This window comes from Coffea arabica, chromosome 7e (assembly GCF_036785885.1).
Source record: "Coffea arabica cultivar ET-39 chromosome 7e, Coffea Arabica ET-39 HiFi, whole genome shotgun sequence".
Lineage (NCBI taxonomy): Eukaryota > Viridiplantae > Streptophyta > Magnoliopsida > Gentianales > Rubiaceae > Coffea > Coffea arabica.
This window is the reverse complement of record NC_092323.1, coordinates 6,584,380-6,601,916: the sequence shown is the minus strand read 5'-3', so window position 1 is coordinate 6,601,916 and position 17,537 is coordinate 6,584,380. Positions and strand designations below refer to the sequence as shown.

General features: G+C 35.4%; 2 protein-coding genes across 3 annotated transcripts; one reads left to right on the top strand and one right to left on the bottom strand.

The window, feature by feature from the left end:
• Positions 1-6,162: 6,162 nt before the first annotated feature.
• Positions 6,163-12,733, top strand: LOC113701864 (probable amino-acid acetyltransferase NAGS1, chloroplastic). Of its 2 annotated transcripts, none has more exons than XM_072058854.1 (10): positions 6,163-6,624; positions 8,782-8,869; positions 9,152-9,357; positions 9,534-9,685; positions 10,296-10,716; positions 11,006-11,103; positions 11,238-11,349; positions 11,432-11,591; positions 11,868-11,940; positions 12,270-12,604. In XM_072058854.1, the coding sequence occupies exons 1-10, from the start codon at positions 6,268-6,270 to the stop codon at positions 12,418-12,420; spliced, it is 1,818 nt and encodes a 605-aa protein (XP_071914955.1). In that variant the 5' UTR covers positions 6,163-6,267; the 3' UTR covers positions 12,421-12,604. The 2 variants fall into 2 exon arrangements, with proteins under 2 accessions (XP_071914955.1, XP_027078524.1); XM_027222723.2 differs by lacking the exon at positions 6,163-6,624 and adding an exon at positions 8,136-8,678 and having other exon boundaries at positions 12,270-12,733.
• A 593-nt stretch (positions 12,734-13,326) lies between these two features.
• On the bottom strand, positions 13,327-16,169 carry LOC113701865 (NADH dehydrogenase [ubiquinone] iron-sulfur protein 4, mitochondrial-like). Its single transcript, XM_027222724.2, has 5 exons — positions 15,865-16,169; positions 15,373-15,461; positions 14,492-14,621; positions 14,150-14,179; positions 13,327-13,570 (listed from the first exon to the last, which is right to left on the bottom strand). The coding sequence occupies exons 1-5, from the start codon at positions 16,024-16,026 to the stop codon at positions 13,514-13,516; spliced, it is 468 nt and encodes a 155-aa protein (XP_027078525.2). The 5' UTR covers positions 16,027-16,169; the 3' UTR covers positions 13,327-13,513.
• Positions 16,170-17,537: the final 1,368 nt, after the last annotated feature.

Here is a 17,537-nt window from a genome sequence, read left to right as displayed (position 1 = left end):
CCAAATCCAGGAAGCTTCTCAAAGCATAACACGTGTATTTATAAAATAAGGAGCTCACGGACCATTATATTATAGTGGTAACACGTGTGGAGATAAACCAAACAAGACATGTCCGGATGCAGTCTTTTTTCCCTTCCAATTCCTCCGTTCACTGTGCATTTTTTCCCCACTGCTTTATTACATTTAAAAAATTGTGAAACTATAATTTTCTGTACCTAATATACCAAACAATTTAATAAAATTAATAACAACATACCAACAATATATACCCATGACATAAATATACTAAGCAATTATAAAAATTATTAGGATTATATAGTTACTTTAGAATTTGCTCCCAAACACCGTGCAATTCATTCAAACTAACGATAGTACAAAAAAAAAATACTAATTAATGAAAATACGATCTTGAAAATTTTTTAATTCACAGTCACAATATGTAAATTCGTGATAAATACAAAAAAGTATGGTACTTTGATCATATAATGAAGGAAAGCCATAAAGAGCAGGCTATTTACGGGAATAAAAATACCAACTCTTCACGGTTTTCTTACCAGTCCTCCAACGTATGAGCAAAGTGCCAATAATTAAATTAGTAATTTTTTCAATTTATACATAATTAAATTTTTTTTTTTTGCATTTTCACAAAAAACAAATGAAAATTTTTTATCAAAAAGCACAAAAGTCAAAATGATTGGTCTAAAAAGGAAAGAAATAGCAGATATGTACAGTATTTGTATTTCACGTTCGAAATGCTATAGTGTTGTTTTTGAAAAACACCCCCAAAAATATCACAACGGATCTTCTGTCCCACATCCTGTGCCACTCTCTGTCCCACTTTTTATTATATTGCTATTTCTCCTACATAAATATCATGTTTTAGTTCTTTTTTGTTTCCTTAAAATTCAATAACTATTAATTGAATAAAAAATAAATACAGCAGCTTCAAAAAAGTAATATATAATAGAAAATTAAAAAACACAGCAGAAAATTCATTAAAAAATCTCATTTTTTATGCATTTTGATTTTTTGAGTATGTTAAATTTTGTGTATAACTTAATTAATAGTTATTGGATCTTAAGAAAATAAAAAAGAACTAAAACATAATATTTATGTAGGAGAAATAGCAATATAATAAAAAGTGAAACAGAGAGTGGCACAGGATGTGGGACAGAAGATCCGTTGCGCAAAAATATCTAATCCAAATAGGACCAATCTTCGTTATTTAATGGGAAAATCGTTCAAAACGTTTCTAACATTTTACAAGATGACTTTTTCGTCCCTCACTTTTAAAAGTATAATTTTACGTCCCTTACAAATTCACATTAACCAAATTTGGTCCCTACCTAAGTTTCTGACTAGTTTTTGCCGGAATCCACCACGTGACTTGCATGTGATCAATTTTTAAGGGCAAAATTGTCAAATCAAATTTTTACATAATCTGATTAATAGTCCCTCACATTTCACAAAATGAATTTTTTCGTCCCTAGCATTTTGCAAAATGAGTTGCTTCGTTCCTCACATTTCAAAAAATGAATTTTTCCATCCCTCATATTTTTTAAAATGAATTTTTTCATCCCTCATTGATCATGTATACGAATAGCTTTTTTTCTATAAACCCACGTATACATCTATTTGATTTTACCTGAATAGTATGAATAACATGTAATTTATCTCTATTGAATTTCATCTAAACATGCTAATTTTAGTTATACACATGCTATTTAATAGATATATATAGGAGTTTTAAACTAATAATTTTATTTGAAACTCATGTATATATTTATATGATTTCACCATTTGAACCTATTCAATATTTGTGACATTTCTCTTTTGGTAATAATTTATATATTGAGTTATATAATAAGTTCATCTAATTAATGGGTCCTAACTCGAATTCTATAATTATGCTAACAAATTTCAGTTTAAATCTGAAATTTCTACTCGACACTTTCAAGACCAATAGTTGAATTACTTATCTTATGATTGTGTTAAAATTTGAAAGTGTCAATCACTTATTTCTTTTTGTCATACTTTTCTTTTGTTTACTTTTTCTATCCAAATTTAATTCGATATAAACACTCGATAATATTTAAGATTAAATATCTTCTTTATTTTCAAATTTCGAGTAAAAGAAAATGAATATAAGTGAAAAACTAACAATTTTTTTAAACCAATGTATATATCTATTTGATTTCACTTGAGCAATACGAATAGTGTGTAATATATATCTATTTGATTTCACATGCTATTCATACTGTTCAGGTGAAATCAAATAAATATATACATGGATTTAAAAAAAATTATTCATACACATGATCAATAAAAAATGAAAAAATTCATTTTGAAAAATGTGAAGGACGAAAAAATTTATTTTATGAAATGTGAGGGATTATGAATCGAATTATATAAAATTTGATTTGACAAATTTACCCTTAAAATATGATCACATGCAAGATAGTGGTGAATTCCGATAAAAAACTAGTCAGAAACTTAAGTAGGGACCAAATTTGACCAATGTGAATTTATAAGGGACGTTGTGACGCCCCGAAAAGAATGAGAGTGAGAACCCGGAAATTTTCTAATTTTCTAGGGTTTATTTTTAATCGCCCGCCTTTTCTACATTTTCTTTATTAGAAAAATTCCCCAGATAAAGTTTATGAGCAAAGATAGTTTGAAAATGATTTTCTAGTATCGGTTAGTTTTTGAGAAATTAAAAGCGTATTTTGGACGTGGGACCCGCAAGTGCGGTAAATGCATTATATTTTTGACAACTTGTTGGAATTTTGTATTAAGTGATATTATTTTACAAGGTGTTAAGATATTTGTATTATTGGAGAGACAAAAAGATAAGTTTTAAAACCAAAAGGTGACATGTGTCACCTTCTTATTCAAAGTTGGACTTTGACTAATTTGCATCACCTTTACTAAACCTAAAAAATTGACCAATTTCTCTCCATTTTAAGCTTGTCTTGGCCGAACCTCTTGGAGCAAAAATACAAGAAGAAAGCCTTCAACTCCAACTCCATTTCTTGCTCAATCTTGTGAATCAACCGTTAGACTTTCAAATTCCTCCACAAAAGTCACTTGTTTAGGAAGATTGAAGGTAGTGGTGGAGTGATTAGAGAAGGCAAAGGACTAAGCCATCAACTTTCTTGATATTTCAAGGTTCATGTCTAGCAATCCTTTCTTTGTTCTTGATTATGCTAAATTAGTGACTTGTGATGGCTAAAAAGATGGTTTGATGGATTATATCTTGAGTTGTGGTTGACTTGATGAAGTTTTATTATTTTTGGGAATTTTTCTGTTTTAATATAAGCATGGTTGTGTGGCTATCTATGATGATTGGAAATGGTATATAATGATTCTAGAAGGTGGAAAAAGTGGACAATTGCAATCAATTTCTGTTTTGGAAGAAATTTCAGAAAATTAGGTTTTGTGAAGGAACATTCTGCCCGAATTTTTAGCTCATAGATAGAGGCCGAATTGGCCTTAACTCAAAACATCAAATTTGTAGGTAATAACATTTTAAAGGTGCCTACAAAATTTCTGGTCAATCGGAGTAGTGTGGGATGAGAAAAGTCGAAATTACTATTGCTGTTCTGGTTTTACCCGAATGTAAGAATTGCGCCTGTAATTGGTTGTTTTGGATGGAATTGCTTCCGAATTGGTTGTTGAGGTCTTCTGATGAAATTTATCCCTGTTTCTTAGCTTTCAGCTGGTTTTGGAATTTCTGGATTTGGACTTGGATAGCCTGTTTTATGGTGTTTCCGCTAGAATGCGTTCTGTGAATCTGTTTTTGTGATTCTGGTATGGTATCTTGCATTTTTGACCTGGTTACACTCGAAACTGGGTTGAGTGACCTTCTGTAATATTGTAGTCCTGTCTCTTAGCTTCGAAACGGTGTATCTTTCACCTTCATCCAACAATCGTAGCGCCTTTGGTACCATTACCGTAAAATGACATCAAAACCTGTTTTTCTGGTTTTGAGCTTAACTTTCATTTCCGGACTTTTCCCTAGCTTGACTTGTACTAGTACTACTTGGAGCTTGCTGAATGGCTATTGGATGAACTTGTTGTTGTGTGTGTACCTTTGGGACTGGCTGAGGAAATAATGAAGCCATGATGGCTGGAAAAGTTAACAAATTCAGGGGAAGTGTTGTCCGAACTTTGAAGGAACTTGTTTGCATTGAGTTTGTGATTTAAGACTTGGATTTGAGCAAGGCAATGATATTTGATGGATGATTTCTGAGCCATGGAGGTGAGTGACCCTAAACTATTTCCAAAGTACTTGTGAAATGTTTCTTGCATTATGTACTCGATTGCATATCATGCGTGCTTGCATGTGAGTTCATGACATGATTTGGCTTCAATGAGTTCTGGGAAAGTCTTGTGCTGGACACCAACGTCTTCACTCTGTTTATGGTTCATGTTCATGTTTATCTGGAGCTCAAGAAGGGGCTCCCTCTTAATGTTAATGTTAAATGATCTATTTGAGCGTTGGGTGTTCAAGTGCTATGATTTCCCTGGCTCACGAGAGCACTAAACGAACATTTGATCTCTGAATCATGACATCATCGAAATGATCGAAATGCAACATTGTGAAATATATTTGTTTAAGGATTTTACTGGTTACTTGCTGAGCTTCTAACTCACCCCAAAAATATTTTATTCCCCTCCACAGGGCTCAAAGCGAAGGAAGGTCTTGTTGTGCTTATTCACATGTCTGGATGACCTATGTTTTGTACAGTTTGGATTTGGAAATCATTTTATGTATAGTTGAGAATTATTTCCGATTCGCTTTTGACATGTAATTATTGGAGAATTTGATGTAATATTTGAGGTTTATTCTTGTAATTTGTTTGAGAATTGTAGTGAATGACTGAGTCCCGGCGAGAGTTGGGCAGGCGGCCCGCCGAACCCTCTGGTTCGCCTTAGGGGGAGGTGGGGCTGTCACAGACGTAAAATTACATTTTTAAAAGTAAGGGACGAAAAAAGTTATTTTGCAAAATGTGAGAGACGTTTTGAACGATTTTTCCTCATTTAAAATACCAAATCTGTGAATGTGTTTTAATTGTTATCCATTGGTATCCTAAAGTATCATTTTTCCATCAAATACCAGCTTTTTAACACCCATTTTTTCATAAACAAATTTATTTATCGGATAAAATAAAAATATACCCGTTTTCCAATAAATAGCTATTTTCAATAAATAGTTGGTGTTTTATTGGAAAATGAATTTATTTTTATTTTATCCGACAAATAAATTTGTTTATGAAAAAATGGGTACTCTGTTCTTATAATAGAGGAAAGTCATAAAGAGCTAGTATTTTATGAGAAAATGGGTACTCTGTTCTTATACTAGAAAAAAGCCATAAAGAACTGGTGTTTTATTGAAAAACGGGTTTATTTTTATTTTATCCGATAAATAAATTTATTTATGAGGAATTGGAGGGAAAAAAAGGCTGCATTCAGGCATGTCTTGTTTGGTTTATTGCCACGCATGTTACCACTGCAACATAATGGTTCGTGAACTCCTCATTTTATAAATACACGTGTCATGCTCTGAGGAGCTGCCTAGGAAATTCCTACCATAAAGGTATCCTATCAAATAATTCACCCTTCCACTAAAGATGAAGAGACAGGATGGAAGATGTCCTTTGTGGTATTAGACGGTTAGATCGCAATGGCCTTCAAAATTCTCGTCTAATGCCAAATTGATATATCGGAGGGCGAAGTTGAAATATTGATGGCAGCATCGTCATGCAAATGCCCTGGAAACGACAACGTAACCTACTATCATCGAATCGAATAGTGTGTGAACTTTCCCGAAAATCAGGTTCAATTCGCAAGTCGATTGAAAATTTGAATTGAAACCCCGTCATGGGCATCGCATTCGCAATCATAGAAACTGGTAGAAGGGAAAGAAGGCGCCTGTTCTCGAGATTTCCTTTCCTTCTCCGCAACTCAAATCAGCTAAACAAACAAATATAGGAGTATTTTTTTTTTTTCTTTTTTTGTCGTCAACTGATAATACTAATATATAGCCAGCGTATGATAAAGATCTTAGCACACCAACGGGTCGCTGCATATTTTTGCCACGACAAGACAGTGACACTCTCTGTAAGATTAAGCATTCTTATATCTTAATTAAAGCGGCAATTCCATAATAGCAGTAACAAAAAAGTACGTTGTTACTGCCTTCTTTCATCTTCAAGTTCGCACATACTCCTACTCCTACTTTGTTTGCTGCTTGTAATTTTTTCCATGGCCGTCTTGAACTCTACTCCTATAGTATCGGCCCATTTGATGGACAGAACCGACCTAAGATTGGGATCAACGTTGAGAGCAAAGGAGAGGGAAAGTTTCTGGTCCAAGTTGAGGTGCGGCAGCTGCAATGGCGACTGGGGAGTACGTAGTGCTGCTGCTGCTGCTGCTACTAATGTGGCAGAGGAGCACTACGATAGTGATACTAATAATAATTCGTCAGAGAAGGATGAGAAATTGTTTGTGAAAATCACGAGGGAAGCTCAGCCCTACTTTGAGGCCCACAGGGGGAGCACCTTCGTCCTAGTTTTCTCAGCAGACATTGTTGACAGCCCTTTTCTGCCTTCCATACTCGAGGTTGGTACCTGAACCTTTCCCTCCCCCCTCTTTTACGGATTTCTCTTTTTTTTTGTCAATGACCTCAGACCAATCGATCGAATGAATCTTTAGAAGGAATTTAGCATATCCGGCCACAGCCGGAGAAATCTGTCCACTTTAAAGTTTAAATCAAAGGGAAGAAAAGGTATCCTGGTACCTTTTAGAACTTTAATTCTGTAGTAACTTGAACTCGTCTTCCGTCACCCGTGCTGTAATTCTGTAGTATTAATTTTTTAATCTTAGATGAATTTATGAAGTGTAACAAAATAATGGTTTAAAATCCGAGTGTAACTGTGTATTATAAAAAAATAAAAATTGATATTAAATAATTGCGATAATTAATTTGGTCGAAAGGTTAAAGTACCCTTAAATATAAAAAAATGCGATGATTATAGGGGAATTGGTAGTGATGGAGGGAGGGTAATTTGCAACTGGCACTAGTAATTATAGTAAATCTAACCCGGAGCTTATTCCGGATGTAAAAGTTTACGCCTCAGTTTGTCCGTAGCGGCTAGGGATGGCAACGGGACGGGGTTGGGGCGGGGGACCCCTCCCCCATCCCTCACCCCGCTGCCTACAAACTCCCTCCGCCTCCCACTCCCCCGGTCCCGCCCCGTTTCCCCCACAGGGTTAATAAAATTTTTCCCGTTGAGTTAATAAAATTTTATTATAGTTAAATTTTAATAAATAATCAAGTACTAAAATATCAACACATCATCAAGTTATTATTCATTTTAATTTTACAATTGAAACTCATAAAAACAATCAAACAAAAGTTATTTGAATACAATCCAACATGATGAAATAAATACAACTAAAATAATTAAGTTTTCACTTTTGGTACAAATACAATCACTAATTCATTATTGTGTTTGTGCTTTTTTTATGAGAAAAAAGTGTTATTCTATTAAGTGTAATTAAAAATTTAGTATAAATGTATTAGTAAATTTAGTATAACTAATTAATAAATTTTATTAGTAGACATGCCTAATTATTCGTATAATTGATAATATCAATTATATTACATATACTACTATACATTATATAATACATCTAACTAATAATATCATTATCATAAATTTATAACTAATTAAATTACATATTATATATAATTATATATTTTTTTTTTTTGCGGGTGGCGGGACGTAGGATGGGCCCCCCGCCGCGGAGGAGAGCCCCCGCGGGACGGGTGCCCGCATTGCCATCCCTAGTAGCGGCTGAGCTTAGTCAGTGATTGGAGAGTACATGATAGGTAGGTGTTAGATAATTCTGGCGTAGCTATCTATTGATTGGCAAGGAAAACGCCGGTATGGGAACACCTCTCCCGAACGTAACGGCCAAAACACATATCGCATACGCAGAAATCAAGGTGGGGTCCACCCCTAGCCACGGTTTTATTTTTTTTTTAATAGTTTCTTTTTTTTTTTATCAGACTTTTGAAGTTAGTTAATTAAACTGTATTAATAGTAGTAGTATTTGTATTTCTCAACGCTCCGCGGCGCTGTAGATTAGATGTAAATTTAGTAAAATCACCGCCGCCGCCTCCAGCCGGAACCGAATCCAATTCAGCAACTTAAGCTGGGAATAAAAAGGAAAGTAGTGATAAATTTGGGGTTTCATTTTTGCTTCAATATTCCAAGCTCTGAGTTTGCATGGCTGCCTCGTCTCCCAGCTCTTGCGTTCCTTCTCTCAGAAACCATCATCAGCAGCCACAATTCTATTGTCACCGCCCAAGTATTAGAAACCCTCGAATTTGGAATGTTTTCTCGGGGAAGCTCAGTCGATTCCCATCCTTTGTTATCTCGTCTTCAAAGGGTGGTCTTATTAATTCCGGGAGAAAACGGAACTTGATCAAATGCAATGTTTTAGAGGAGGAAAGCAGCGGCAGTAGTATTAATGCTAAAAAAGACGAGTCGTTCGTCGGGTTTTTTCGGGAAGCCTGGCCTTATTTTTTAGCTCACAGAGGCAGCACATTCGTCGTTTTAGTTTCAGCTGAAATTATTGATCGCTCTGATTTGGATCATATTCTCATGGCACGTCTTTCATTGCTCTCTCTCTCTCTCTCTCTCTCCGCCTTTATCTTTCCTTTTCCTTTAGTTTTGCTTGTATAAATAGCTGTAAACCTTCTTCTTGCAGGATATTTCGCTTCTTCATGGGCTGGGAATCAAATTTGTTCTGGTTCCAGGGACCCACGTGCAAATTGACAAGCTTTTGATTGAAAGAGGTTTCCAGTTGATTTCTTTCTCAATCTTATGATTTGCCTTGTTTTTGTTTCTCTGTCATTACGCCACTTCTGCTCACTTGTTTGGGTTGTCTTCTCTGCATCATAACGTATTAGTCCTGCCTTTTCTGGACGTTACTTTGTGTTTAACTTAGTTCTCAACAGACCATAAAAAGATATTCTTGAGGTTAATAGCTTTTAAGCAGCACTTTTGAAGCATTGGATTTTTACATTATTAAATGGTATTCTGAAATAGCATGTGCGTGCTTGTCTTTTTGGTTGTAGGAAGAGAGGCCAAGTATGTTGGGCGCTACAGGATCACTGATTCCGATTCCCTCCAAGCAGCAATAGATGCTGCTGGCAGAATTCGTATCATGATTGAGGCAATGCTGTCTCCCGGACCTTCCTTGAGTGCTATTCGCCGACATGGAGATAATAGTCGTTTTCATGATGGTGTTAGTGTTGCAAGTGGTAACTTTCTCGCCGCAAAGGTGCGATTCCAAAGCTCAGTAACATCTGCATTCAGTTTCAACTTCCCCTGCATGCTGTGGGTGACCTTTCTAAATTAGTTGACAAGTTTTATCTAATGTATCTCTCCTAGATAACACTTTTTAACTTTTTATCAAAGACTCAAAGCAGTTTGTGTTTCTGAATTCTCTTTTGGCAGAGAAGAGGAGTTGTTGAGGGCACTGACTATGCGTCAACCGGTGAAGTAAAGAAGATAGATGTTTCTCGCATTCGTGAGAGGCTTGATCAGGATTGTATAGTGATCTTAAGCAATCTCGGTTATTCCAGCTCTGGAGAAGTGCTAAATTGCAAGTATGCTATTTGGCTTTTAGTAGGTATTTTTGTTGCCACTAACAAGATCTGATTCCCAAAAAAATTTCTACTTTAAGTTTCACCTAGATCCTCAGTACTGATTCTTAATTAATGATGTCTAAGTTGCTTCTTCTGACTTGTAATATTTTGAATATGTCATTTGTCCTTTGTGAAATAATTCTGATTAAATTACATTTATCTACCTGAAGTTCTTTAAGGATTAGTTAGGCATTTGCAGTGGTCATCTTAGAACTAGTATGGTGATGCTTAGCAATGCTTATCTTGTTCAAAAGATTCAGGAGTTGAGAGTTGCCATTTTTAGATGTACTTGTACATGGATCGGACGTATCTCTTATTGACCACTCTCTCTCTCTCTCTCTCTGGTTCTAATTGGGCTACACATTAATCCAAGGATCTAAAGATCTGATCATTTTTATATCATTATGCTGCATTTGACACTTGCGGATACTCATACTGCAAAATTCTAATTAGGCTTGAATTGCTGGATCGTTTTCTAAACCGTTCTGCGATATTGCATTCATGAAACATATAAACTCTGTGTAAATGTCCAGAGTGTCGACACTAATGCCATCTTGGTTGCTAAATGCAGCACATATGAAGTTGCAACTGCCTGTGCCTTAGCTCTTGGTGCAGAAAAACTTATCTGCATCATAAATGGGCCAATTCTGGATGACAACGGACATCTTATTCGCTTCTTGACCCTTCAGGATGCAGACATGCTGATTCGTGAACGCGCTAAACAAAGTGAGACAGCTGCAAATTATGTAAAAGCCGTTGGGCAAGACGACCTGACTGGTTTGGGATGTAATGTTTCACATGGAACATCACCTTCTTTAAACGAGAATGGTTTTAGCCATAAATATAGTGCAACATTTCAAAATGGTGTTGGCTTTGACAACGGCAATGGATTATGGTCTAGTGAACAAGGTTTTGCTATTGGAGGTCAAGAGAGGCTAAGCAGGCTAAATGGTTACCTTTCAGAATTAGCTGCTGCAGCTTTTGTTTGCAGAGTACGCCTCAGAATTATACTGACTCACAATAGCAGATTTCTTTAGTTAACTCTAACCAAGAACGTCATTCTGTTTACCATAGTAGTCATCAGCAGTGTTTTGCTTGATTGCTTTCAAAAATAAAAAGACCTTTTCTAAGCATTTAAATACTCCTCTTAATTTATATCCCTCTACCTCTTAACAGAAAATGACAGAGAGAAATTACATGAAAAGAACTATTTTTCTTCCCTCAAAAACATTTTTCATCATTTCCCTTCAGGTAATACTCTTTTGACTTTCTTTCCATCAGGGAGGAGTTCAGAGAGTTCATCTACTGGATGGCAAGATTGGTGGTGTTTTGCTCAAGGAGTTGTTTCAAAGAGATGGTGTAGGGACTATGGTGGCAAGGTAGGACATGTTTTGCAGTACTGTTGTACACAAAATCATTTCCTAGGTTTTGAATCAGTACCCTTTTAAACAATCAAAGGATTAGCTACTTAAGGAGATTTTCCCCCCAAGTTGACATTTGTTTTTTACCTCAGTGATCTTTATGAAGGAACACGAATGGCGAGGAAGATAGATATCCCTGGTATAAAACAGTTAATACAGCCTTTAGAAGAATCTGGCATATTGATCAGGAGGACGGAGGAAGAGGTTTACATTCATGCTTTTGTTGTACTAATATATACTACATCTTTTTTTCTTGAAATTAAATCATGTATTTTTTGCATTCCAGCTACTGGAAGCATTGGATTCCCTTATTGTTGTGGAAAGAGAAGGTCAAATAATTGCTAGCGCTGCTTTGTTTCCCTTTTTTAAAGAGAAGTGTGGGGAAGTTGCTGCAATTACTGTTTCTCCTGACTGTCGTGGTCAAGGACAGGGTGACAAATTACTTGGTATGATAAGTTGTGTTTCTGCATTAAATAAATTATGGCTCTGGCATCTAGATGTCTGATTTGACAAATCTTTGTATGTGGCTTTTCAATTGTTGGTTGGATGGAAAATTTGGTTCATGAAAAATAAAAAGAGATGAAAATCAAACAGCAGATGATTAAGAATTTAGGGTCATGTTATCTCTTTAGGTTGCTTAGTGTTTTAAATCATCAGTTCTTTCTGAGAAATTTATGATGTTGCATCTTCATTGTTATAACTGATGTCTGTGCTATATGCAGATTACATTGAGAAAAAGGCATCTTCCCTTGGATTAGAAATACTTTTTCTACTAACAACTCGCACAGCAGATTGGTATGATCTATTTCTTTTTCTCTGTTATTGTGTAATACATACTCATGGTTTCAAGTAAGATGGAAAAGCAAGAGTATGAACAGTATACTCACCAAAATTGGAAGGCTTCTAGTACCAATTTAAATCTTCCGTTGTGGATGTAAGCATATTATCAGTAGCACAAGCTTAATTATGGTCACAAATGCAATCAATAAGTTCTTGTAGGCGCACTTATGCCCTGCTGCAGAGTCAAGATGGGTTTCTAAAATGGAGTTATTCATTGATAATGCATGTATTTGAGAGTGATTATTTTCATTTTGTGATTAATGGCTTTGCAATGTTTTCGACAGGTTTGTAAGGCGTGGCTTCTCTGAGTGTTCCATCGAACATATACCACAGGAGAGGCGGAAAAAGATCAACTTATCCCGCAGATCCAAGTATTATATGAAGAAGCTGCTACCTGACAGGAGTGGCATCCGTTTGGATGGTGCTTTTACTTGACTTGATATATAAATGGCGTTTGCGTTGGGATTGAATACAATTTGAAAGTTGCGAAGTGATGTAATTTTGTTGTAATACACATCATTTTACGGCTTTCCTCGGAAGCAAGACTGTAAGCCGGAGCCCTTAAAGTAGCTTCCTACGTTTCTTTTTATTTGTGGGAAAAATCGTCTATCTGTATTCATGGAACTGCGTCATCTGAGCCCAAATATACGGCTGATAGAGGCTGCTGGTGCTGGGTACAGCATTGGTCTCATCCATGAGTTGCAATTTGCACTCCATGGATGTCAGCATCCTAGTTCCTTTGTGTTGAGATTTGTTTGCCAGAAGTTCAAACAGCCCTCTCGAACCAGGTTTTCACAATTACGAAGCATGATAAACTTGTACGAGAAGGAAGGTGAGCGGTACCCTGCTTCCTACCAGCTTTGAGAGTCTACTGAAATTCGGGCTCCTTGTTTTCTTATTTTATGTTCTTTTTCTTGTTAAAGCTAAAGCTAATTTTAGGGTCCATCATCAGCTTTTCGCAACGTTGCGTAATTCTTGTATTTTGCATGAAAGCAGGTATAATAGACGAGGAAATTCGTGGCAAATCATTTCAGTAAGGAAAATAAATTGACTGATTTTTTGTTCAAGCTCTGAATCAGATGAATATTCCTACAATTTCCAGTTATCACGCCCATAGTATCTATCGAAATGGTCCACATACGCTTCCACGCGACTAGATGTGCCCTCTATCTTAAAAGGATCACAATAAGGACGAACGTTGGGCCAGCGCTGCAGGTTCATATTACAAAGTCATTGAAAACAAAAATATCTTCATCACATAACATGCGAAAACCAATACACCTGAGAATATTGCAGCACCAATACACCAAAGAAGCCGGCAGAATTTGTCGCAATGGATGGTAAACAAAAAGCAAGAAAGTAGAAGGTTTTATTGATTTATTCAATTCGAAATGGTCAATTGGATTGCAATCAGCCTAACGCGGCACATTAGTCCAGTTATATGCTACAAATAAGATCCAAGCCTGTGGCACAACGTAGACCTCGCCGCAGGTGTCCCAAGTAGGAAAGAAGCGATGGCAGAAAGAAATCAATTCTTTGTGTCTGGAGGGCCCTTCCATCTGAAGTTGTCTGCATACGCCTTGGGCTAGAGAAACAGGAAAACAATCAGCTGGCACCGGAAACTGAAGCTATTTAAGTTTTCAAAAACGAAATTAAGAGAACTATTAAGCTTCTATGAAGGCAGAAGCAGCAACAATGTATTGCATCTAATCAAAGTCATAAAGAATTATGCTCGTCTATGCATTGACCTATGTACTTGTAAGACACTAAATTACACTTTAGGCTATAGAAATGACGAGCATGGAGAAGGTGGAAGGGTGAAAGAACATGCATAAGATGCAATTCAATGCTTTTGACTAGTCAAACCAACACTTGATAACAAACATGTATCTAAATATGCTGATAAGGAGGTTATTCCCATATTATTGGGTTTTTTTTTTGGGGGGGGGGGGGGGGGTGGGGGTTCGAAGGAAGTTCATGGAGCGGGAGCTACTCTTGACCAGATATTTGTTAAAGACAGGAACTGTAATGCTGCAAATGAAAAAGGCATTTCGTTTGGTAAAAGCATGCACTACTTATCAGCAAAAGATAAAGCCAGTTACTACATTTACATCCATTAGCTCATCATGTAAAGATATCATTCAGGTAAGCAGAAGTTTCACACCTTTAGAAATGGTTTATGATGCTTCTTAACCTGCAAATAAGAAGTCACGGAAACACAAAACATCAGACTACTAGCAAATTGACAGTTGACACCCAATATTGCAGAACAAAAAGGCTAAAAAGTAATTCCAGGAACTATTCAATTGTCCTGTAGTTCTGACTACCTTGTATATATCACATATCACCACTTTACAGATCCAATTAATCACTCAATTCTCTGAAACCTCAAACACAATATTTACAAATCTAACTGCCTTTATTTTTCAAAACAGTTGTTACTTCTTAACACAATTTACTAGGAAAAGGTATAGACCATCATAAAAAGAGAGGATTGTCCACATACCGTGTAATCCCAACCATGTCTTTGAGCAAATTCTATTGCAGCTTCTTCACTATCAAAACACAAAGCAGAATCACCTACATTGGCATATGGATCCCCCGTGGATGTCCAACCCATCAGTGGATTTTCCCATCTAGATATGACAGAAACAATACAAATTTGAATAAAGATCATCTTTATCATTCATCATACTCAGGAGCCATCCATGAAGAGGAAACTGCAGTGTTTCATAAAGGGGAATCAAGATTCAATGTGCAGTGATCTGTTAGTTAGTGACCAAAGAGGTAAGTGTTTCCTATATCATAACAGAGCAAGCACCACCTTTCCACATTCAGAAAGAAGGCATTACTACGCTACTTTTGTCTGATAAATGCAACAAACAAGAAACTATACTGAAGTTAAACTAGTAACGGTGCCAATGCACTAAGAAGCGGGTCATTAGCTGCAAAGCTCAAAAACTATGTGGTAACTAAGACACAAGTTCAAAAGTGTCTAATTAGTAGTACTACAGATTATCTGATATGTATCTGAAACTCTCTCTCCCTCCACCGCACCCCCCCCCCCCCCAAAAAAAAAAAAAACTCCCTTTTTTCCCTTTTTGGTAAAAGGCTTTTTCTTAAAAATAAACAACATGAAGATTGTTAATTGAAGTGTCAAGGCCCAAATTTTTAATAACCAGATAGAAGTTGGTGCAATCTGTTTTAAATTGGCAAATAAACTGCAATATATTTTACTAACATCCTAGTCAGAACTGAACAACTATAGCACTGAGAAACCAATAAATCAACTGAAACAAAATGTGCATTTAGAGGTCACATATCTGTCAAAACTTCCTTGAAACCCCCATAACAAACAAATAGAAAGGTACAGAAAATAAAACCTACTTCTGAGTAGACACGAAGTTGATCTTCCATTTTCCAACTTTTCCTGATCCTTGCTGACTCGCAGTTCGAGCTGGTGAATAAATCAGAACCTGCCATGAAATTATTGAACGTATTCTTTAAATTTTGGACTCCCAAATGAAAATAATGCCACAAACAATTACATTTATGAAAAGATAACTACTCCTTTTTTCCCTTATGCACCTTTAAATATTAAAATGATTATGAGTTTATATTTCATAACCCACAGCCTGCAAGATTAAACTTTTAATGCATGAAAGAAACTTAGTCATATGATATCAACTATAGCAACAATAGAAGCTCTTTAATCAATTTATACACAAAAATAAAGAAAATATTCAGTGGTCCACTGAAATCCCTAGCTCAGATATCGATTGAATTACTTGATTTTTCATTTAAAATTACCTCCATTAACTGACTATAACTGAAAAATAATTGGAGAAAAAAAAAACACGTTAGCAGAAAAGAGTATACCCGTCTGCGAAGATGTTCTTCGGGGATGCCAGAGACCATGCCGATTTCTCCAGGTTTGGTCTCCACCAATGCGTCTGAGGCGAATGGTCTCGACAGTGGGGTCAGGAAAGATGGATAGGCTTGACGAGATCGGCTAGCGAGGCGTAGAAGGGAGCTCGCCATTTTTCCAATGCCGGAGGTTCCTATCTGGCGGGTGCAGGGATTGACTGAATTTTTTGGTGTATCAGATCAAAATGATACGCAAGAGCAGTGAGGGCGACAAAAGGGGAATAAGTGAAAAATTTTGGGAACTTATGTTTTGCATTGCATTTTATGTTTGCCCCAAAGCGCAATTGAAAATTATGCTCCCCAGTAGTTTAATATAGTTGGTTGTAAATTTATGTTTAGCAGCTAGTAGTGATTTGTAACTGCGTTTGCTGATTTTTAGCTTCAAGAATGCTCGAGGAATGACTAAACATTCCCGCTTGACAAATGAGTTTTTTGAGTGTTTATCTAAAATTTTATTATAATTTACTGTAAAAGTTGTAGAAAAAAATTTTTAAATATGTAAATTTTTAAATATTTTGAAATGTATAATTTAAAATTTTTGAGAAGTTTTTTTAGATTACTGTAGTTAAAGTTGTTAAAAAACTTATAGCAGACAAACTTGGCAAAAAACTTGCTTGCCAAACAAGGCCAAACTAATTTGTTATCTTTTAAACTCTCAATTTTATTATTATTATAAAAATCAATTTTTACCTAATCACTTGCTCACATTTTGCCAATATGACAATTCATAATTATCCTAAATATTGTAACTGCTAAATTACTATAATCATATAAACCAAACTTCTTTCATGAAATTTTTATATAAATTTTTTGTATGTTACAAACAAAATTTATATAAAATTAATTTATTTTAATTATTTTCTAATTACATGCACATTGAGTGTGCTCTTGAAACTAGCAGTATAATTCTTAACCATCAAAAACTTCTGGAAAAGCTTTTTTTTTTTTTTTTGTGAAACAAGTTTAGTAACACTTTTTTTTTTATTGATTTCAGAACTTGATAAATGCCTTTTGTTTTATAAGTTACTACAATATATTATACTACTAAGTATTACCCATAGTTGATGTTATGGTAATTTTGGGATTATTAGACTCAAAAATTGGGCTTAGGGAAATTTTGAAATTATTTTTTTTTGTTTTCCATGTGTTGTTATTTTTGGAGAAGTATACTTGCAAAAATATATATCCTTTTTTTTTACGTTTAGATGCGCCAGGACGTGGAACAATATTTGAAACAAATATTAGTTATGCATAAGCATTCATGATGACGAATTTATTGAAAACCTTATACTCAACTGATTTTCAAGACCTGATTTTAGGTTTTAATTTTGAAAAAGTATTTAGTTGTCTTCTTAACTGTTTTTAACATTCAAATTTTGAACTTTTTAAGCTTCAAAAAATTGAAAATTAGAAGCATACATTTTTTTATAGGTGGCAAACCAATCCACTTAACTAAATTTACTCATACCCACCCATGAATAGATGGGTATGGGTATCTTAAATTTTTATATATGGGTATAAATGGATTACCCAATAATACCCATTTAATAAATGGGTATTAATGGGTTACCCATCAAACCCAATTAACCCATTTAGAAGTCTCTTCTCCCAAATCTCTTCTCTTC

What these genes read in the sequence shown, in the direction of transcription:
- LOC113701864 (XM_027222723.2), top strand. Translation starts at nt 8,298, where the DNA reads ATGGCTGCCTCGTCTCCCAGCTCTTGCGTTCCTTCTCTCAGAAACCAT. An exon ending in TCAGGAGGACGGAGGAAGAG is followed by an intron (nt 11,350 to 11,431) that starts GTTTACATTCAT and finishes TTTGCATTCCAG; the next exon opens with CTACTGGAAGCATTGGATTC. An exon ending in ACAACTCGCACAGCAGATTG is followed by an intron (nt 11,941 to 12,269) that starts GTATGATCTATT and finishes TGTTTTCGACAG; the next exon opens with GTTTGTAAGGCGTGGCTTCT.
- LOC113701865 (XM_027222724.2), bottom strand. Translation starts at nt 16,026, where the DNA reads ATGGCGAGCTCCCTTCTACGCCTCGCTAGCCGATCTCGTCAAGCCTAT. An exon ending in AAGAACATCTTCGCAGACGG is followed by an intron (nt 15,462 to 15,864) that starts GTATACTCTTTT and finishes ATTTCATGGCAG; the next exon opens with GTTCTGATTTATTCACCAGC. An exon ending in GACATGGTTGGGATTACACG is followed by an intron (nt 14,180 to 14,491) that starts GTATGTGGACAA and finishes TCTTATTTGCAG; the next exon opens with GTTAAGAAGCATCATAAACC.